General features: G+C 42.8%; 1 protein-coding gene across 1 annotated transcript in view; it reads right to left on the reverse strand.

Moving 5' to 3' along the window:
* Window positions 1–585: 585 nt before the first annotated feature.
* The window catches only part of SLC9A4 (solute carrier family 9 member A4), a 58,432-nt gene continuing 35,457 nt past the window's right edge, over window positions 586–23,560 (reverse strand). Inside the window, exons 7-12 of the mRNA XM_060027657.1 lie at window positions 19,682–19,752; window positions 16,922–17,083; window positions 11,504–11,600; window positions 8,105–8,236; window positions 7,265–7,352; window positions 586–1,256 (exon numbers count right to left, since the gene is read on the reverse strand). Of these exons, the coding sequence (XP_059883640.1) occupies window positions 901–1,256; window positions 7,265–7,352; window positions 8,105–8,236; window positions 11,504–11,600; window positions 16,922–17,083; window positions 19,682–19,752 (906 nt within the window). The 3' untranslated portion in view covers window positions 586–900. The remainder of the gene's footprint in view (window positions 1,257–7,264; window positions 7,353–8,104; window positions 8,237–11,503; window positions 11,601–16,921; window positions 17,084–19,681; window positions 19,753–23,560) is intronic.

Genomic DNA, 23,560 nt, shown 5'->3' on the forward strand with positions numbered 1-23,560 from the left:
TTCCCTGTGCTATACTGTAGGTCCTTGCTGGTTATCTATTTTATATATAGTAGTGTGTATATGTTAATCCCAAACTCCTAATTTATCCCCTCCCACCACATTCCTCTTTGGCAACCATAAGTTTGTTATGTGTGTCCGATTTTTTTTTTTTTTCCGGTACGCGGGCCTCTCACTGTCGTGGCCTCTCCCGTTGCGGAGCACAGGCTCCGGACGCGCAGGCTCAGCGGCCATGGCTCACGGGCGCAGCCACTCCGCGGCATGTGGGATCTTCCCGGACCGGGGCACAAACCCGTGTCCCCTGCATCGGCAGGCAGACTCTCAACCACTGCGCCACCAGGGAAGCCCTCAAGGGGAATTATTGACCAATCATGTTTGTATCTCAATAAATTACATGAATGACACATTTAGTGAATAACCCCTGGGGTGACTGACGTCTGTCTCTCACAGGGAATTCGTCTACAAAGCACAGCTAAGCACAGCTAAGAATGTGGAAGAGACTGCGAGTCGGTTCCCAGTCCTCTGAAGAATCTCCTTGCCTCTTAGAGAGTCACAATAGCTTCCCAAAACCAGGAACAAACACAAAACTCAAGGGACTTCCCTGGCAGTCCAGTGGTTAAGACTTTGCCTTCCAATGTAGGGGGTGCGGGTTTGATCCCTGGTCAGGGAGCTAAGATCCCACATGTGGCCAAAAAACCAAACTATAAAAAACAAACAAAAAAAAAAACAGAAGCAATATTGTAACAAATTCAATAAAGACTTTAAAAATGGTCCACATCAAAAAAATAAAAATAAACAAGAACAAAACTCAACTGCTCTCTTCAGAACTCTGAACATCCTTCTTTCACAGTAATCGGAACATGGACTCTGGAAAAACCCAACACAATCCTGTGGACCGTGACATTACTTGCTTTGGAGCAAAGGGCTATGGGATCCCTGGAGGTCCCTGCCGGGTCTGTGCTCAGCTGACCATCGGGACCCAACGGCTGAGGCCTCTTCCTCACTCTCCTCCCCAGATTCGAAGTCCTCATCTACTGCGTGAAAGAGCGGTTTGGGCCTCAAAACCACCCTTCTGCCCCCGCCCAGTTGTTCTTCTTGGGTCCTATTTCTTTGATAGCCCAAGTGGGCTGGCTTCCCTCCTCTGTGTAAGTTCTTCATCGGGATTATTTCTTGTGTCCGTTGTCCTTCCTGAAGTGACCCCGTTGGAGAGTGTGTGTTGAACATGATGGTGGGGACTTCTGCGTCACTGCCGTCATGATCTGGGAAAGGATAATCGAAGGAGGAAAGAAGAGGACTTTAGATCAGAGAGTGGAGACTTCATATCCAGGCGAGAGAACTCAGAGGGAAGAAGAGTCCTCCTGCTGTTCCAGCTCCTACACTCACTCACCTTTCTCATCAGCATGGTTTTCCCTTTCCGAGGTTGCTACCCCAAGGTGGGGTGGAGTAGAAGCTATAGACGCGGTGTGAGAAATAAACAGAAATGCATGGAAACCTGCGCGTCCGGCTGGTCTCTCCCAGGGAAATGAGGGAGTGTTTCTCACAAAATCAGATCCATTAGCCATAAAGCACAAAAAGATGCTTTGTGTTGTCAAAGACCAATGGTAAACTGAAGGTTCCAAGGTACTATGATATGAAAAGGGTGGATTTTATCTAGGTTTGTTTGTGTTTTTTTGGTTTGTTTTGATTTTTTTTTTCATTTTTTAACTCTAGGTTTGATTTTTAATCGGTGGCTACCAGAAATCATTAAATCTGAGTTTCATCCTTTTGACCTTGAAATAGCTAATCTTAGAGAAACAGGGATGGGACAGGACCACAGCAGAGTCACGAGTAGCGAAACAGCCGTGATGCCTTCCTTTCAGAGGATGTGAGGTGTGCACAGCGTGCGTCTGGCCCACGACGGCAACAAGAAGGATGGGAACGTCCACTTACTGAGAACTTACTCTGTGCTGTCACGGTGCTGATCTCTTTGCATCTTATGCCATTTAATCCTCACAACAGCACTCTGAGAGGAGGAAAATTGTGAGCCTCATCTCTTAGGTTTTTAAGAGGTTAAGTGACTTTCAGTATCACACAGTGAGGATGGGGCTGCAGTTTGAGCAGAGCCTGTCTGAGAAGCTGGCATCTGCTCCTCCCCAGGCTGTCCCTGTCTCCTTTATAAAAGCTGTGTGTGGGTCAGGACAGCTCCGTCAAGAGTGCAGGGCAGCCATTGGGTACCTATGTCATGTCCCCTCCAGATACCTAAACCACGTCCGGGACGTTGCCTTTCCCTCCTTCACTGTGCACATGCCTTCTAGGGAGCATTTTTCAGAAATCTCATTTCTTCTCATTTCTTCAAGTTCTCACCTTATACATGTATTTTCCCTTTAAATATTCTCCTGAAAACTTAGGTACTTTAAGAGATCTATATTTAAATCTGAAATAGGGTTCTTTCTCCCACTCTCTACTTCCTTCTAAAAAACAAAACAAAAACTTCACAGCTAGAACTAATATGTACACAGGTTTATACTTGACGAAATGTGTTTGGAATGTGGGACATCAGAAAAACTTCAAATATCCTGTTCAATACTATTTTTCCAAAAATGTGACCAAATTGTCCTGAGAAGGTTGTCTGGAAGTTCAGGAGGGGGTGGGAGGTGGGAGGAGGGGAATCAGCTGCTTTGAATTTTAAAAAAAGTGAGTTAAAATATTTGGCCGTTTTTTCAGGACTTCCCTTTAATTTGTGCTTACGATCTGGTCTGGAACCAGAGTTCCTCTTGATGCTTTGGTGCCTGAAACGCTAACTAAGAAAACAACAGCTGGTCCTTCTGCCCCCGAGAGCCGTTCCTTCCTCTGTCTCCCCTCAGCCCCGCTCCTGGTTTCCAACCATCCTTCTGAGCTAAGGTCCCCCTCAGAGGACAGATTCCAGCTGCATCTCCTGCCCACCTTCTGGTTACTGAAAAGTGGGGTCCTAGAACTTGGGAGAGGCTTGGGCAGGTGACTTGCAAGCTTCCACTCAACTTAAGTCACTAGATCCATCCAAAACGGGAAGAAGGAGTTGCTTGGAAAGTGGAAGGCGGAAGGAGGAAGGGTGGGGACTCTCCTATCTGCACAGTCCTCCTCCAGGTTGGCGCCAGGCAGTGCAGTTCCAGGGAGAGATCAATGGAAACCTTTGCAGCAAAATCTGAGTGTCTGTTCCTCTACCTTCCACCTGGCTGAGAGCTCTAACCTCTGGACACGGGCACCGGGGGGTGGGTGAAGGAGAGACAGGGAAAGGGTTTCTGCTCAGGGCAGGGTGGAGCCTAACCCACTCCTGATACAACAAAGGCTGTTTAGAGACCCGGACCTTGCCCTCCCCATGGTCTTGTTTTGTTTCGTTTTAACTGTGGTAAAATACATAAAACATAACATTTACCATTTAATGCATTTGAAGTGTACAGTTCTGTGGCATTACATACATTGACATAGTAGGGCAACCATCGCCACACTCCACCCACAGAAGTCGCTCACCTTCCCCAGTGCTCCTGGGTTCTAGGAGGGTTGTCCAGGCAGGACCTCTCTACTTACAACACCAAGGGAGCCCCAAAGGCAAAGGAGCTTGGAGGAGTGTGTGGAGCCTGCAATCCAGCAGGGAGCACCCAGACATCTAGAGAAGGGGTGTCCTAACACGGGCGGACAAGGGGAGAGCGAAGAGGGACAGTGCTCTGCACGCCACAGCCTGGTTAGCTGCGGGGGACATCAGGGGGCTGCCTGACGGATGCTACACCTCCCTCTACGTCCTCCCCTAGAGCCCCTCCAGCCATTCCCTGACCTTGTCCTGGTGCGTAAAGGCTTCAGATTTGGAGAGAAGGTGGATGCAAATAATTGTGCCCAGATACCCACGGAGGACTATCTCAGTCTAATCCTGATTATTATTATAATTCTTTAAAACTTAAGAATAACTGATAAAACAAGTCTCACTTTTCCTTCACAGATTTCTAGGTTACCCACTGTTTCTCCTCACCGAATGAAATTTAGAACCAGTTGAGCACATTTGAAAGAAAAAAAAATTCATTGGGACTAAGATTTCATTCCACGTCTAGATTAACTCATGTAGAAATGACATTTCTTTCTTTCTTTTTTTTTTTTTTTTCCGGTACGCGGGCCTCTCACTGTTGTGGCCTCTCCTGCTGCGGAGCACAGGCTCCCGACGCGCAGGCTCAGCGGCCACGGCTCACGGGCCCAGCCGCTCCGCGGCATGTGGGATCCTCCCGGACCGGGGCACGAACCCGCGTCCCCTGCGTCGGCAGGCGGACTCTCAACCACTGCGCCACCGGGGAAGCCCAGAACTGACATTTCTAAAGTACCGTCTTCTTTTCAAGAACACCCCTATCTGCCCAAGTCAAGTCTTCTTCGATACCCCTCACTAGTAATAAAATCAATAATGGCTAATATTTCTTGCCCACTTACTTGGTTGCAGGAACTGTTCTAAGAGTCTTACCTGCACCAAATGGCTTCACTCAGGGCAACACTTGTATGTGGGAGGTACCAACATTCTCCTCTTTACAGAGAGGAAATGAAGCATGGAAAAGGAGAGTTTTATGTTGTCTTCATATAAGTCCTATATGTGTTTTCCTAGGATCTTATGATTTTTATTGAAAGCGTGAGTGAGATGTGTTTTAGGGCATCTATTGAAAGGATGCTTTGACCTATTAATCTGGCGAATAATGTAAATGCATTTTCCAAATGTTAAACAACCCCACCTCTGGGATAAGTCCTACTTTGTAAGGTGTAGTATTCTTTTACTATCCCGCTGTATGTTATTTATAACGTGTTTGTACATTAGTGCTCAGCTGAGGCTGCTGTGTGGTTATTTTTTGCTACCGTAGCTTGTGATATTGACATTCATCTCAAGAAGCGACTGTGAGGCTTTCGTGTTCTCTATCACTCAAGCAACATAAATAGCACCAGCTGCTTGTACCAGGAAGAGTTTTAAAAATTAATCTATTATACACCCTATGCTTGCTGTTCTTTTGTTTTGTTTGCTTTTGTCTGTATTATAGTTCTTTTTAACATAAAATAATACTACTTAGAAGAGAGTGACGTAGGAATAGATGACTAGATCGATGAAACAGAATTAAGTGTCCAAACTCTCTAGTTTAGGGGTAAATGACTAGTACAACAAAATTGGAAAAGAAGGTGCTGGCGCAGGAGCATGGCCATTTGAAAACAATTTGAAATGTGTCTCTGTCTTAACCTACACAAAGATAAATATCTTTATTATCAAAATAACTATTAGCCATTTGGCTTGAAATTGAAAAAATTAAACTATGAAAGTTCTAGATTTTAAATCACTTGGTGAATCATTTTTCTAATGTTTCTGTGGAAGATTGAGCCGATTTGATGAATCAGAATACAAAAATTTGAAGACAAGTATATCTAAAAACTAAATGATAAATGTGAAACTTTAGGAAAAATTATTGGCAGCAAATATGAAACAATGAGTGATATTCGTGTTATACGGTGTTCTTCAAATTCGTTTTAAGAAAAAAAAAGCAGAAAAAAATGGGCAACAGCAGAAACAAAAACTTCCTCGAAAGAAATATGGTTGCCTCTAAAAATATGAAAAGATGTTCAACCTCACTGAAAATCAAAAAGACTCAGATGAGAATTAACTGTGGTATATAGATTTTATCCTGTCATATAGTAGACTACTCAAACGTTAACTCAGAATAGCCCAGGGATGCTGAAAACGTTCAGAGATCACCTTTCTCACAACTGTTGATCTGAAGGTAAATTTAAATATACGTAATTTTTTACCTAAAAATTTTGCTTCCAGGAATATATACTAAGGGAGTAATTGGTTATTTGAGCAAAAATCAATCACAAGTAATCCAAAGAAATTATTAGATATCTTTGCTTATATTCATTAAATATTGGAAGCATTAAATATTTGTTAATAAGGATTTTGCTAAATAAGCTAGGGGGCTTTCATATAATTGACTATTATTTAGTATCTGTTGATACTAAAATATGTCCACAACGTATGGTTGAGTGAACTAGACAATTTATAAATATTGAAGAACAATGACTGTATTATGAGTTTATGTATAATACCTTGCTGTGTGTTTGTGATTTTTTGTTTGTTTGTTTGTATCAGGTCCAGGTAGGGTAGAGATCAGGATGATATAGATAGAATTATAGAAGGATGCTTACCAAAATGTTCTATAGTGAGTATCTTGGGTGTTGGAGTTTCGAGTGCTTTTAAATTTTTTTTTATGCTTTTCTCCACTGGCTGACTTTGATTTTATATCAAGCATGTTTTTATATCAGAAAAAAATAAAGTTTCATTGTAAGGAATAATTATATTCACTCTTCAAAGATTTAACTCTCAAATCCTATATGTTTAGTTTATTCAAATTTCCAATGTGATTCCAAGTCTTAAAAATTTAGGAATATTAAACTAGAGAACATGGCATATCATATATATTATATGCCACTTTATGCTAATAGAAAATCATTTTATATACACGTTTAAAAAATAATAGCTTTGGGGCTTCCCTGGTGGCGCAGTGGTTGAGAGTCCGCCTGCCGATGCAGGGGACGCGGGTTCGTGCCCCGGTCCGAGAAGATCCCACGTGCCGCGGAGCGGCTAGGCCCGTGAGCCATAACCGCTGAGCCTGCGCGTCCGGAGCCTGTGCTCCGCAACGGGAGAGGCCACAACAGTGAGAGGCCTGCGTACCGCCAAAAATAAAATAAAATAAAATAATAATAATAATAGCTTTTATGAGCACAATAGCCAGTTTCAATAACTCTAAGAATTCTATTTAAGTAATAGGTATTAAATGGGAAACATCCAATCAGTAAATTTGGTGAAGTTATTTTAGTAAAATTTAGCCAACTTTGGAGAATTCTGCTAATTTATAAAACACAGGAGAATCCCACCACTTCAAAGAAGGGCCCATTTTATGTTTCCCTAAGACAGGGGTCAGCAGTTGATGACCCCCAGGTGTATCTCTCTGATGCATCTTTTGGTATGGCCCCTGAGCTAAGAATGGTTGTTACACTTTTAAATGGCTGGAAAAAAAATTTTTAAAGAATATTTCCTGTTAAGTAAAAATTATATGAATTTCAAATTTCAGTGTTCATCACTATAGTTCTGAATTCAACTAATAAAATACTTGTGTTCTCTTTTTCTTGTCATATACGTACTTTCATAATATTCTTGATTTTGCCTTTTGGCCCACAAGCCTGAAACAGTTTACCATCTGAACCTTTCCAGAAAAGAGAAGCAGCCAGGGATGCAGGTTACCTGTGAATTCAGCCACCCTCACATCTCTGCCTGCTGGCTGAGGACGGCTATAAGGAAAGGAGAGGTAGCGGATGTTTCGGGTACCAGCCTGTGGGTAACAAGGAGAAATAAAAAGCAGAGTTAGCCACGCAACTGACAGCTTCACACGACAAAGTGAGAGATACAGACCCACTCTGCAGCATCGTGTTCGGATCACTGCCTTTCAGTTACTTCAGTTTAAGGGAAACAAAATGCCTCCGCCTTCAGTATATGTCCTTTCCCTCTCATGATAAAATAGACCATGATAAACCTCTCAACGTTTCTCCTGCAGCCCTACTGACATTAGGGTAGAGATTAGGGTCTACTCCAGACCCAACCTCCATTCAGAGTCCCAGTAAGATAGCTTGGATATGGCCTCAGATGGAGTAGCTCAGATGCACAGTGGTTGCCATGAAGATAGGGTCCCAGAGACGTGGGGAGAACAAATTCCTCCCTGTATCTCCCTGGGGGAGGAGTAAGCTTCCTAGAGCCAGGGTCCCTGTCCACGGATGGTCCCCTGGAATGTCCAGTCCCTGGCCACCGTGGGAGCTAGTCTAGCCTCACAGCCCAGGGAGTGTGTTCCAGTCACTGACCCATCCTGGAGGGCAGTTTGCTGCCACATACCCCGTGGACCGATGCTTTGGGCTCCAAAGGGCCCAGGCCCAGAGAAGGGGGTGTCTGGTGTCCTGTACCCTCTTAGTTTTGTCTTTTTCTGTCAACGAGGTAGTGGTTTTGTTTGTTTGTTTAAATACTGAGGTAGTCACCTGACAAGGCCCTGCTCCGGCCCGGCCCAGCTCAGGTGAGTCAGTGTCTCCGCCTTACCGGCTTTCCCCAGGGCAGGCTGTGACCTTTCCTCGCGCTCTCCCTGAAGGTGTTCTGGCGGCGGATCAGGATTTCTTTCGCCTGCTTCTCGCTCGTTTGGGGTTTGAGGTTGTATTTGTTGTAGGACAGGGTCTGTAGAAAGAAGGGGATGTCAAACATGTACAGACATCTCAGCACAACTTCCAGCCTCAGGAGACCATGGAAAAACCAAGAACAAAGACTAGTAGAGCGAGCAGGTGGTGCTCAGGTCCTCTGAGCGTTTGCCTCAATTACACAGGCACAAGCTGTGGCCCCGGAGGAAAGGTCTGTGCTCGGGGCCAGCCCCTCAGGACCAAGCTGCGGTGGGAGCCTTGCGTCTGGCTCACAGGCTAGTGCCCCCCATCTGCGCTGTCCCCCTGTGACCTCCCACAGTGATCACCCCCGAGGTACCCACAGACTTCGGTGCCCCCCCAGCCAGCACACACTCTCTTTCCCAGGTCACGTTTGTTATGCTAGGCCAGCGGTTGCTGAGTGTTTAGGGATCAGGGGAATTTAAAAATGACTTCGGCAATGTCTAGACGGTTGCTATTTTAAAATGTTGCCAATCAAAGATACGCACAAAAAAATCAGCCCATTAGTATCACCACCATCAGTTCAAAAAGGAAAAAGTCTTTTAACCAAAGTAGTAGGACGGGCATGATCTTCGATACAGAACAGTTTTTCAAATTGAATCAGTTTAGTTTTATGAAAAATGTCTTCCTTATCTTCACAGAGGCCAGTGAAAATTTGTCTTGAACCACAGACCAGCATGGTCCTCAGATGTTTACGAAGTGCTTAACGGGAATCTCTTTCACTCAAACTAGAGTACTACAGATGTCACCTTTTGTGACAAGCCTCAATACTGTAGACTTCCCACGAGCAACAAAGCAGACAGACAGTTGTCCTGGATTTCACCTTTGGTTTTTCCTTCAAGAGAGCAAGAGGACCATGGCAGAGGAGAGGAGCCATATGAACTACGTAAAGACAGGATGATAGGGCTTCCCTGGTGGCGCAGTGGTTGAGAGTCCGCCTGCCGATGCAGGGGACGCGGGTTCGTGCCCCGGTCCAGGAAGATCTCACATGCCGAGGAGCGGCTGGGCCCATGAGCCATGGCCGCTGAGCCTGTGCATCTGGAGCCTGTGCATCCGGAGCCTGTGCTCCGCAACGGGAGAGGCCACAACAGTGAGAGGCCTGCGTAACGCAAAAAAAAAAAAAAAAAAAGACAGGATGATAACCAACCAGGACCTGCTGTGTAGCACAGGGAACTCTGCTCAATACTCTGTAGTAACCTCAGTGGGAAGAGAATTTGAGAAAGAATAGATATATTGTATATGTATAACTGAATCACTTTGCTGTACACCTTTGTCAATCAACAACACTGTTAATCAACTATACTCCAATATAAAATAAAAATTTTTTAAAAATAAGAAAAATAAAGGAGGCTTTAAGGAAAAAAAACGTGGCTAATCCGAATCGTAATGTGCTGTAAGAATAAGCTATACACTGATTTTGAAGACATTAATTTAAAAGAAAAGAGTATAAAGTATCGCATTGGTAGTTTTTAAAATTTATGATGTGTTGAAATAATATTTTTCATATAGTGGTTTAAATAAAATATATTATAAAAAAATTTTTTTAAAGGTTAGGATGAGAAAGGAAAGACAGAAAGGGTAGGACTGGTGAGTCATTCTCCCAAGTAATAAAAGAGGAAGCAAAAGCCATCTCGGGGGTGGAGTCCCCCTCTGTTTACTATGTATGTTCTCCCCGTGGGAGTTTCCATCACCTACTGGCTCTATGTGGTCAACAAGGAAGGGAGATCCTGCACAGCTTAGAAGGGAGAAACCTGGAGGTCAGTCTGAGCAGGCACTGATAAAAGAAGAAGAAAGCTGATTACTTAGGAACCTGATAAAAAAGAGAGAATGCACGGTTAGCCTCATTTTTGGGGCGGCTTGGAGTTCCAGAATCTCTCTCTCTATTTCTGGACTTTCCCTAAACTCAACCTCCACCCCCATGGGGCAAGTCTGAGTACCAGGCACCCTCTGGACTCCAGCCCTCACTGAGCCGGCCAGCATTCTTCAAATCAGGAAGCTCTTAACGACTTATCTAAGGTGGAATGTGATAGTCTTGCTGAAACAGTTTCACCTGGAATGATTTGAAAGCGGCTGAATGTACTCGAAGTGTGCTGTGAGTGTCGCTGACCTGGGTTCCTCCCGCAGGTGCAGGGCCTTTTTGCTGACACATTCCCCTTCATCACTGACCTTCTCGGCACAGCAGCCAGAAGACATTCCCTTGCCCTGGACCATGCAATTCTGAAGTCATGGAAAGAGCTGTGGGTGGATAGTTGGCAGACCCGGGCTCTCAATGCAGACTCGTTCTGAGATCTTAAACAAGTGAAAAAACAACTCCTCTGACCTCAGCATCTTCTACTTGAGAAGATGAGTTTTGACCAGATGAGTTTTTGGAGTCCCATGACCTGGTCACCAAAACCGAGGCCCTCACAGTTAACTCACTTCTAACCCTAGTCAACAATTGGGATGTTCCATTGAGTCCTCAAACGTAAAGAACTCCTAATTAGAGGACACAAATGAAAATACCATTTGATTAAATCAAAGTTTCAGGAGGATTCACTTACCGTCCCTGAAATGTTCTTGCTGTGAACTTTGGGCCAGGTCCCAAGTACTATAGCCTCCATGCCCTTTTCCAAAATTGAAAAATACGATGCCTGACGTGTCTCCTTTTTGTGGATATATGTGTGTGTGTGTGTGTGTGTGTGTGTGTGTGTGTGTGTGTGTGTGTGTATATATATATATTTTTTTTTTTTTTTGGCCTAGCGGCATGTGGGACCTTAGTTCCGGACCAGGGATCGAACCCATGACCCCTGCAGTGGAAGCTTGGAATCTTAACCACTGGACCGCCAGGGAAGTCCCTGAAATGTCTCCTTTTTTATCTTAGGCTTTCAGCAATGTGGTTTCGATATTCTAATCTAAACCATCTCAGTTTTCTAAGCTCTATTACAGTCAACCACGCTGAAACAACTCCACCATCACAGGCATCCTGGGGCCATCTTTCTTCCATGGTGGGTGCGTGTCACTGCTTTTCTGTCTCTGGAGGGGGAGGGAGCCCTGCTGGTTCTGGAAAACTCTGGGGCTGCAGGGCTAGGGCAGCCTGACCCCTAGGGCCTGCAACTGGATTTGCATTTCTCTTTATACCATGGGTGCCGATTTTGCTGCAGAAACATAACAATTAACTTTCTGTTCTCCAAACTAAGCAGAGAGAAATTGTTCATCAAGAAGACAGCTTTGGAGAGAATAACATGAACAAGAGCTGATTCCTGGAGGACTGGATCCCAGGACAGGCAACAGGGACACGTCTTATACACACCCTTTGTCGAACTTGGTACATGTTGTGTGTCAGAATGTCCCTCATGGACTCCACATCTTCAGGGGAGAGTCTTTTGGTTTCTTGTATCCTCTGGGCCCTGGAAACATCATTGGAGGGAAGCCAAGCATTATTCTTCCATCTTGGCAAGGGGACCACAAAAGGATGAATTTACTTTCAGGAGTTCTAATTGATAAACGTAAAGGTTATGTTTTTAACATAACTCTTCCTGTTGTTTTAGTAAATTCATATGAAACGTCAGCATGTGTGTCTTGACTTACATTTTGAGCATGTGGCTTCTTTGCCTATAGCTTGTATATGGGAATTTCTCTAACCCATTTTTAAAAAGGAGTTTAAAGTCATGGCAAACCAGTTACTTTTTTCCTCCGTATCTATTAGGAACAGACACGCTTGTAAAAAACAATAAAAATCAATGATTAGGAAATACATTTCTGGAAAGGATACCACAAAGGGCAAACCAAATGTTTCACTGTTAGATTCAACAGAAATAAGATTATTCCTTCAAGGCTCACGGACAACACCACGTAGTAACCACATTTTGAATAGCACTAATCTATGCGGTACTAAATTTTTACGAGTACCTTTATAAGTACATTTATCTTGGAATTGTCCCTTTAGGGACTTTATCTCTGGTTAAAGAATAATGGGAAGAAACTAAAATCATATTTTACGAGGAGAATTAGACCATTGCCACCATGAAAATCAGGCCAGCTCAGAGACACTGGACCCTCTGAGATTCTAGAAGCAGTTGACTTCTTTCAGCCTTCTTCACCATAAGCACCCCTCCCTCCCCGCCCCCCCCCCCAAAAAAAGGGCTTAAAAGCCAAGTCATGGCCAGGTTAGCAGTCAATGAACAATTGTCCTCCGAGGATTTCAGTCATGACATCGCTATGTGCAGAATTCTCATGTGACACACATATTTGATTTCAATCACTTCGGTCTAGTGGCAGTAATTTCTAAAAACTTATTGTATGAATAATATACGCTCACTGTAGAACATAGGAACAACAAAAATAGGAGAACTAAAGAAAATTAAACCCATCTTTCAGTACAATTACCTCCCTTGACATATTGGTGTAAACCCTTACGGAGCTGTGATGTTTTTTCTTTTCTGGCTGCAGCTTTTTGAAAAGCACACGTGTGCTGATGTGCTGGTACCTGCTTGCACAGGTCTTAGGATAATTGACCATAGAGACAAGAAGTTATTGGTTTCAAGACAGGCCACTTTTTAAGTCCCTTTCCCCAAACATTGGTAGCGATATCGTCATACATAGCAAGGATATTTTTGTAAGTAATGCACAATGGGTAAAAGATTTTTAAGGGCTTGGATACTGGATATCACAGGACGCCAGCATTTACTTAGCAATGCGATCTGTCGACTGACTAATGCCCTTCCTACAAAATCACTGAAACCAGTTTCCGTATCGCGGAGCTGCAAACGTCAACACTATTGATACTCAGTTACCACCCTCGGCGATTTAAACATTACTATCAGGGCATTTCAACCTAACTGTTTAAATGTCCTTCAAATAAAATTTATTCTGATTTAGATACACCCACGCATTCCCACAATCTGAACACATTCCTTTATTATGGTGGAAGGAATCTATTGCTAAACAGAAACAACAGCTAATCAAATAGTTCCACTTTGTGTGTTCATAATAAAATGACCAAATAGGAAAAAACTATGGGTAAAGTTAAACCTGAGATAGGAAATCTAACTTGGCATTCTCCCCAGTTTATAATTAACCACTCTGGGAAGGACCAGACTCAGTTCAAGCCCATTTAGGCTGCTGGCTGGGTGTGCAGTACAGGGTTCCCAGCAGCATTGCCTCGTATTTATTCACACTGAGAAGCTGCAGCTATAGAATCAGAAGGATGAATGATTGATTCGGGCAATCACTGATGCATGGACTTTCCTACTTGCTACTTCGTTAGCAAAATCACTCCTGAAATGATATCATGAGCACAGGAAAGATACAATCCTCAGAAAAACTGAATGTTAGTAATCTCTAGGGCAAAAAAAGTAAAATTATAAAGTGAGAGTCTCATCGCTGGAACAAGATATAAAAGAAACCTCTATTACCTTAAATAAAAGACCACTGGTAATTTCATGGCCATTGAAATCAAACTGGGGAAATCTGCATCTAAGTGTATTTGAATAAAAAGCTCACATTTGCCTTAACTTTTTTTAAAAAATCAGAGCTATAATGCTGTAAAAAGAGGTTTCAGTTCTAAACACAGCAATAGAGATATGAAATCTAGTAGATGTTATCTTCATGCCATAAGACGAAGTCCCAAAAGGTCAAATATTTCCTGATTTATTTGGAGGAATCCATCCTCTTTTAGTAGCTTTATACGTGAAATCCAGGGAAATGTACGTTGACTGAAGGATGTGCCCACTAAGTAAACAATGGTACTAACAGCTCTTCTGTGTATGTGGTTGCCTTGTGTCTTCTTAGAAAGGTCACCAAGGTGACCAACACTGAGAACGAGTGAAGAATGCAGAGCTGTGGGCCCGGCTCCCTACAAGGCAACGTTCCATCATGGAAGTGAACATGGCATCAGAATCTTCATACTAGTGTCTTTGGTGTCAGAATGCGTGACTGTGAACTTATACCTGTCATTATGTGATCAATTTAAAAATTCTTCCACTGCAATAAATTAATCTGTGCTTTTTAATACATGACATTGTAACTATTTGGGAGTTTCTAAAGACAGTATCTTGAAGTCGCACAGCTTAGTGTGTTATGCCTATACATTTACTATAAATACTTTTTATCTTTCACTTTCTTCTCTTTTAACATCTTTATTATAAATATTTTCATATCTCTTCTCTTTAATAGTAACCAAATAGTTTTTAATCGGCTTGAGCCTCTACCCACTGATGTTTCTAAGAACTTCCTACTCATGGGTAAAGCAAGGTGCCTCAGAGTTAGAATAATAATCAAAGTCCATAGTCTATTTATTCCATAGGGTTGTTCTGAGAGTCAAATAAAATAATGTACGTAAAAGTCAAGGAATTCCCTAGAATCAGCAGTGTCTGCCGTGTGCCACAGACAGCTTCTAGGGGTAGTGTTCTCCTGAAGGTCACAGAGTTTGGAAATCTAAACCTCTTGTAGAACAATTGCTTAAACTTCTAAAGAAAAAAAATATATGTGCGTTTTGTTGTTATCCTTTCATACGGAGTCACAAAAAGTGAGCTGAGTACACACTTCTTTTTCCTATTATTGTATGAAGGTTTGTTTTTTAAGAAATTACTGCTTTGATCTTAGGAGAGGAATTCCTTTTTGCTTGACGTCCTACAGATTTCTGATGAGATCAAATGAATGCAACTTAAATAATAAACTTGTAGTAAATATCGGTTTAAAAAATCTCCTCTCCCACCTCGGTTAACTAACCGGTTTGGGCTATAGGGGGAAAAAATGTCTCCAACCTAGAAGGCTCTCTTACTAATCTTGAGTCAATGTCTGAAAAATAATTGACTCAACACAAGGGCATCCTCTAAATGAAACTGGCTTAAAAATTGCCTTGAGGTTAGGAACTGGGAAACCTGCTTATGACCAGTGCAACGTAATGTACAGAGATTCAAAATATATTTTAGCACATGAGAGACTGATTCTCATTTGAGATAAGTGCCCCTACATTCCTAGACCAAGTGCTTACATCACTAGTGAGCAGAAGGTTGAGGAAGTTCCTCATGGTCTAAACTGCCTGCATCCGTCCAGGTCCAGCCCTCCTGCTGAGCATTGAGTTAATTCTCATCCATCCTTCAGTGAGCAGGTCAAATGCCTGGGGACCAGATGAGGTTCCCTCTCACCCTCTCACAGCTCCCTGGGCTTTATGATCCTATGTTTGTGTGCCCTATTTTATTACTATCAAGACCCTGCTCCAGGGGTGCACTCCCTGAGGGCAGGGACCGTCTGCTTCCACAGGCCGTGGCACATAACAGGTGCCCTAGTACTCCCCTTCGCTAAGGGGATGCCCCAAAGTTCAGGAATCAAGTGAAGTAGGATTTGAAGGCAATATTGTAGAAAATAAAAGAATGCAAAATTATCCATGATGAGTGATATATCAACATTTTAAATAAAGACGAGATCAGTATCCCCGATCATTTTTTCTGCCTCAGGCTCTCATATGGCTCAGCACGGTGTTTCCAATAAATATTTGTTAGCACATTCCCGTTTTAGGACCAGAAATTTCCTTAAAGCCATGTAGTGGGCAGCACGCAAACCAACCAACCAACCGCGAAAACAGTCTCGCTGAGAAATACGGCAGAAAGCTTTCTGTTTATACAAAGGTGCCCTCAGGGCTGCTCCTGGAAATGTTCCCCATGTAAAAAAGGTGATGGTGTTTCTGATTCATTAGCAAGCAAGGGATGAGAAGTAACACTCAGGTGTTAATGACAATTTCATTGCTATCTATTCTTAGCTCTTCTCTCAACTTGCTTTTCAGAGGTGAGGATGTGGGGAGATAATTGAAACTCATTATCTTCTGAGGACGTCAGGATGGAGGAGCTGGTGTTCCTTATGCTAAATATACGTTCTGACTAATTTCCCCAATTCGTAAACCATTTCTTGGGAGAAAACTGGGCATCTTTAGGGAGGGGGTGAATTCATTCTTATGACATTCAAGGAGTTCTCGGTAAATGTCAGAGACTTAAAGCAGCTTTAAAAAATGTCTAACCAGCTCTTGGGACAATTGGTTTCCAGATACTCCAACTGAAGCACCAGGCTTCAAAGGGCATCATCTTGTAATGATGGGGTATGTATCAGTCTTACCCCACCCTCTGTCCCACTGGTAGCCAGTTCCCTCCTTGCTCCTGTTCACAGCTGGTCTCACACAAACGCGGCATTCTCCCAATTGCACACAGATCTTTGCCTGAGACACAATTACAAACGCGGCCTTCTCTTTAAATATCCCACCAATCACCACACCTCTTGCTCCTATACCACTCGTGCCCAAATCCAAGTTAGCATCCTAGGACGCTGACCTGGTCTCTCCTCATAGAAGACAGGAAGAGAGATGACTTATGGGACAAAGACAACAGCAAGATTAGCAGAAGCAAATGAGCACGGGTGAAAGGGTAGACATGTCTAAACAGGAAGACTTGTAACGTATGCTAAAGATCTTCTATAAATTCATTTGCCCCGCCCTCCCAAAGAAAGATGTCAAAAAACTCTCCTCTTTTTGCTAGAAAGTAATTTTCAGAAACTAGGTGAAACAGATCGAGCATGGACCAAGCTATAAGATGCCAAGACTTAGATCTTATTTCTTCCATTTTTCCTTTGTCATATCTCTGCCTCTTCACTCCTAATAGTACCTTTAAATGGAACAATGAGTTAGTGCCCCTTGTAATTCTGACATTGAAAGTCTAGATCGAGGGCAGATGTCACTTACTGGTGGGGCATGGAAAAGGCTGTAGAACTCAGTATCCCGGTCTCTGCCATCTCAATAGCTTGTTTCATTTCCAGCTTCTTGTACAAAGAAACGATGCTCGACTTTGGCAGGTTCTCACGGATTAGGATTTTCCGTAAATACTTATGATCAAACTTCTTAAACCTAAAAATGGAAACCAACAGTTTGGAAATCCTCAGTCTCTGTATGTGTTATGTAAGTATATCCTTTTTCTAGAAACAAACTACACTTAACTTTATTCTGAAAAACACCACGACAGTGCCTGGAACACATGTGACTTTGAACACATTTAAAAAAAAAATAATCATAGCACTTATACATTTTTTAAAATAAAGAAAGAATGGCCTAGGGACCTGAATACATTGAAAATCAACCAAACAAAAGGAAGGGACAAGCTGTAATCAGGGTTGCTCATCTTTAAAATGAGACTAGAGGCTTCCCTGGTGGTCCAGTGGTAAAGAATCTGCCTTCCAATGCAGGAGATATGGGTCTGATCCCTGGTCAGGGAACTAACTTCCCACGTGCCGCGGGTCAACTAAGCCCGCGGGCCACAACCACTGAGCCTGCGAGCCGCAAACGACAGAGCCAAGGCGCTCTGGAACCCACACGCCACAACTAGAGAGAGAAAATCCACATGCTACAACTAGAGATAAGCCCACACGCCACAACTAGAGAGAGAGAAAACCTGCACACCACAACTATAGAGAAGCCCGTGCTGCAGCGAAAGATCCCGCGTGCTGCAACTAAGACCCGATGCAGCCAAAAGTAAATAAATAAGTTTAAAATAAATAAATAAAATAAAATGAGACGAATAGTGATAACACAGGAGAGTTAAGGAGATCATGTGAAAGATAATTCCTCTCTTTCTAATCCAGCTTCCTTATGGCTGTTGTAGTTTGCCTTCCAAAAGTCAAGTATGGCCATGCCACTCTCCTATTTAATAGTCTTTTTTTTTTTTTTCGCGGCACGCGGGCCTCTCACTGTTGTGGCCTCTCCCGTTGCGGAGCACAGGCTCCAGACGCGCTGGCTTAGCGGCTATGGCTCACGGGCCCAGCCGCTCCGCGGCATGTGGGATCTTCCCGGACCGGGGCATGAACCCGTGTCCCCTGCATCGGCAGGCGGACTCAACCACTGCGCCACCAGGGAAGCCCTTAATAGCCTTTTGATATGAGTTTTAAAGGTCAAATAGAACTTTATAGTGTTAATGGCTGTAGAGAGCTCCTTAGCTCTGTACCATAAAAGCGTGTCCCTGTCTTTCCAGTCATGTCCTCCTTTTTTCTCACCTTTTTCTCACCTTGTCACTCTCCCATATCCAAACCATGACATGTTCTCCCTTGCCTTTGCAGATGGAAATACACTGCTGCTACTGTGGTTGCTTGGCAGGCTTTCCATTCTTCTTGGCCTAGAGAACTCATTTATTTTCCAAACCCACTCCCATTTCTGTATTGCTATAGTTCTACTCATTTGCCTCTGTTATAACATGCGCCATATTGACCATAATCATTTGTTCAGGCTCCTTCTCTTCTCCCCCACCCCACCCCCAGGACCACATGTACTACATTGTGAAGACCTAGAACACAGTGAGGGTGTCTTACTGCTCTTGACACAGTTTAGAAAGTTAGGTATAGATTCGGCTAAATGGAAGAATATTTAATAATGCTTCATTGGAATAACTACGGCATTTGAACTTAAAAAAAAAATCCATGGCCTAAATTCTAGATCGGTGGATAGTCACAGAATTTAAACTCTATTTTAACACTGTAAGGACTGCTAAAACGATGCTTCTTTCTACCTCATAAAAAAAAATCCCACTCAGGAGACTTTCCTGGCAGTCCAGTGGTTAAGATTTCGCCTTCCAATGCACGGGGTGCAGATTTGATTCCTGATCGGGGAGCTAAGATCCCACATGATCTTAGCCAAAAACCAAAACATAAAACAGAAGCAATATTGTAACAAATTCAATGAAGACTTTAAAAAATGGTCCACATCAAAAAATCTTAAAAAAAAAATCCCACTCAAAAGCTCTCAGTTTCTGTGCCACCACCCTGCAAGAGCCAGAATTTTAAAGATCTAGTCTCTCTTGGCATCACCAACATCAATATGTTGGAAATGTCTACCATTTGGTTAATTGAACTACGGCTAACACCTACATCCTCCAAACAGCAGTGTAAAACTTCAAAAATCTCGTCTTCCTCATCCTCAATAAACTCTCCTCAGGGCCACGTCATTAAGAAATATGGCTGTAGACTAAATCCAGAAGAGGATGAGTTCTGAAATGTGAGATGTTGTGGAGAAGAGGGCCCCCGGAATCGTTATGCGGGAAGGACCTCCCCCACGATGGAGGAATCTCTTCCCCAGGATCCCTGATGACTCACCAACCCTCCTTTGCAGCCTCTTGAAGCCTGTTATTCCCTGGTTGTGCTTCTCGTATCACTGGGAAACTTGTCCTTGTTTTAAACTTAAATCTGGTGTCTCTAATTTCCACTTGTCAGTTGTACTAGTTTCCTCTAAAGCAACCAAGCCCAAGTTCACTGCTTCCTCCACCTGGTAGCTCTCCATTTCCCAGGACTTCTGCCTGCTTCTTGTATGGCATGGCTCCCAGGCCCTTTATCTTCCTGGCCACCTTCCTCAGGATTCCTTCTGCTTTTATCTTATCCCATCTACCTAGCTTCCAGTGGAACCTTCTGAGGTTCCGCAGGTCACATATATCCCTCCTTGGTGGTGAAACCTCTGCCTCCTTACTTGTCTCTCACTTGGTAGTGGCTCCACTGCCCACACACATCTTCAATTCCAGCCTTCAAGTGATCCATCAGCTGCAAAACCAAACACAGGAAAATGATTGCTGATGAAACGTTAACCCTACAAGACACACAAGGAGGGTTAATCCACCTTGGAAAACAAAGGGGCTTTACTTTCCAGGAGCATACCCTCTTTTCCATCACTGTTCATGTAACTGACGCTTATAATGCCTTTCCCAGTAACACCACTTAGTTTCGTGATACAAAACCTCTGTAGAGAATTTCTTTAATAAAGCACATAACTTGCAATGAAAACAAGGTACCTGCTTTGCTTTGAATACTATTTTTCTAGAATGATCTAGGAAATTTCTCATTCCTGAGATCAAATGGATATAAAGCCTAATAATTAACTTTTAATTCTTTTAATTTCATTGAGAAAGAAAAGAATATGCCAGTATCCAATTTATACGACTCCTGAAAATATAATTCTACAGGTATTCTATTATAATAGCAACATATAACAACAAAATTTATCTATATGCCTCAGTTTTTGTTTTGTTTTGTTTGTTTTTTCTTTTTATTTTGGACCGTGCCACATGGCTTGTGGGACCTTAGTTCCCCCATCAGGGACTGAACCTGCGCCCTCAGCAGCGAAAGCACAGAGTCCTAACCACTGGATCACCAGGGAATTCCCACGCCTCACTTTTTTTTTTTTTTTTTGCGGTATGTGGGCCTCTCACTGCTGTGGCCTCCCCCGCTGTAGAGCACAGGCTCCGGACGCGCAGGCTCAGCGGCCATGGCTCACGGACCCAGCCTCTCCGCGGCATGTGGGATCTTACCGGACCGGGGAACGAACCCGCGTCCCCTGCATCGGCAGGCGGACTCTCAACCACTGCGCCACCAGGGAAGCCCCAACGCCTCAGTTTTTATCTGATCATTTTGTCTCAGTGTTTACATCTCACCATCCAAGCCAATTATACTACATTTGCCTTATCCAAATTGTTTATAGGAATTTAGGAAAAAACACAGTCTCTTCATAATTTATTACTTTACAAATAATTTAAATTTGTAATCATTGAAGTTTAACATGGCTTCTAAATTTTTTTTGCAAAATAAATTAAAATACTAAATTACTTCTGAAATAATTATGTACTCTCTACTAATAATTATACCTTTTTTTGAGAAAAAGAAAAATAAGAAAGGGGTGAAATATTCAAGTTGTATTGTATTAGGTATAAAATCTAATTTCTTAAAATAATGAACAGAGGGGATGAAGATAGAGACAAAAATCTTCAATCGGGTTAAAGCACTACTGATTATAAAATGCTCACTCCCTATCCCCATCTGTTGAATAGTTTCAAATGGCCTTGAAAATTTTTCATTTGCGTTTCCTGGAATTAAAATTACTTTATTTCCTTAGGTGACTTTGGCCATGAAATTCAGGTCTGATTTTGAAAGACTTCATCAGTTTCTCCAGCATTAAAGTTATGGACTTTCAGGCATGAAAGAAACCTCCAAATTATGTGGGTCAATCATCCCCTCCAAGCCTGAATCTCTTGTACAGCAACTATGCCGAGTGTTTCCGGTTATTGCTTGCACACATCCACTTCACCTTTGGGTGAGCCATACAAGCAACTGTCCAGACACTCTTCATTAACAGAGCTGAAGCCTCTCACCCTATGTTTTCCATACATTAGTTCTCATTTCTATTTCCTGTAGCCACATGAAACGCCATCCCTTCAATACTGTGTCGGACTTAAAACTTAAAACAAACAGAGACCGTGATCGACTTCATTTTCACTTTTATCAGAGTTGTCACCAAAACTGCCACTAGGCCATGTCTGCTGAACTGGAAGCTGTTACCCTTCTTTATTATAAGTTCAGGAAGAGCAGAAAATCCCATGTTCCATTAGAATAATGATTTCTTCCTTCCTTCCTTCCTTCCTTCCTTCCTTCCTTCCTTCCTTCCTTCCTTCCTTCTTTCCTTTCTTTCTTTCTTTCTTTCTTTCTTTCTTTCTTTCTTTCTTTCTTTCTTTCTTTCTTTCTTTCTTTCTTTCTCTTTTAGAACAATAATTTTGGAGGCAAGTCAGGTAACCCTGAACATTATTCATCATGATAGTTTTCTGAGGTGTCAACTTGGCTAGGCTACTCCCCTGTTATTATTAATACCCATTGAGATGTTGCTGTGGAAGTATTTGGTAGATAGGATTAAAGGTCACTGATCAGTTGCCTTTAAGTAAGGGATATTATCCTAGATAATCTGGGTGGGTCTGATGTGATCATTCGAAAGGCCTGAAGAATAAAGCAGAAGAAAATTCCCCTTGCTTTTGCCTGGGAGTTCCAGTCCACCCTTCCTGATGGCCTGTCCTACAGATTTTGGATCTGTCTACCGAGTACCCACAGTAGGTGAGCCAATTCCTTACAACAAAGCTCTTATTATATATCTCCTACTAGTTCTGCTCCCCTTGTTGAAGCCTGACAGAAGCAATGCTAGCTTGGACCCAAAAGGGAGAGAGAGAAGATGAAATGAAAGAAAGCTACTGGGCCCCACATTTTACAGGCAAGAAGCAGGCTGAACAAACTCATAAGCCGCTAGAGTTACAGATGTAGAAAACATACTTATGGTTACCAGGGGGCAAGTGGGGCAGGGATATATTGGGAGAATGAGACTGACATATGCACACTACTATACATAAAATAAATAGCTAGTAAGGACCTACTGTATAGCACAGGGAACTCTACTCGGTACTCTGTAATGGCCTATATGGGAAAAGAATCTAAAACAGAGTGGATATATGTATACATAGAACTGATTCACTTTGCTGTACACCTGGACCTAACACAACATTGTAAATCAACTATACTCCAATAAAAATTACAAAACAAAACAAAATTAATAAGTCACAAACACCTGCTACTGTTCATGAAAAAAGAACTATGACTCAGTGGGTGGAGGGGAGAACACAGAAGGTGGAGCAGAGAATCATAGAAGATTGTTCCCAGGACTGGAAACCAGGACTGGAAACCCAGGCAGACTTGGAAATTTGCTTGGAGTAGATGACCCCTTTTTTCCTTCCATATTTCCCCCTTTTGGAAAAGGAGTATCTATAGCTGTTATCTGATGACTGTCCTGCCAGTGCGTTTTGGGAGAAGATGACTTGTTTCTTGAGTTTCACAGGTTCAGAGTGAAGAGGAACTGTGTCTCAGGACGGATTATACCTAGAGCCTCACCCATCCTTGATTTAGATGGTTGAGATGCTGAGAGTTGGGTCTTTTGAACTCACAAGATGTAGGTGAGAGTTTTGGTCTCTGAGTTCATTCTATAGTGGATTGAGGCTTTTGAGATGTTGGGATTGGTTAATGTATTTTGCATGTGGAACAGACATGAGTCTTTGAAGAGCAAAGGACAGATGCGATAGGCAGAATGTATGTTCCCCAAAGACGTCCAGGGTCCTAATCCCCAGGGCCTGCAAGCATGTTAGTTTTTATTCAAAGAGGAATTAGGATAGCAGATGAATTTAGGTTTGCTATTCAGCTGACCTGATGATAGAGAGAATACCCTAAATTATCCCCATCGGCCCAGTATAACCATAAAGATCTTTAATGTGGAAGAGGAAGGCAGAAGAGTCAGTATCAGAGTGATGCAGCATGAGAAAGCCCTGACTGGTCATTGTTGGCTTTGAAGACAGGACGGGTCCACAAGCCGAGGAATGCCAAGAACCTCTAGAAGCTGGAAGAGGCAAGAAAACAGACCCTTTCCTAGAACCCCTAGAAAGAAATGCAGCCCTGCTACATCTTGATTTTATCCCGGTGAAACCCATTGTGAACTTCTGACTTCCAGAACTGTAAGATAATAACTGTAAGATGTAAGCTACTAAGTCTA

The sequence above is a fragment of the Delphinus delphis genome, chromosome 12 (genome assembly GCF_949987515.2).
Source record: "Delphinus delphis chromosome 12, mDelDel1.2, whole genome shotgun sequence".
Taxonomy (NCBI): Eukaryota; Metazoa; Chordata; class Mammalia; order Artiodactyla; family Delphinidae; genus Delphinus; species Delphinus delphis.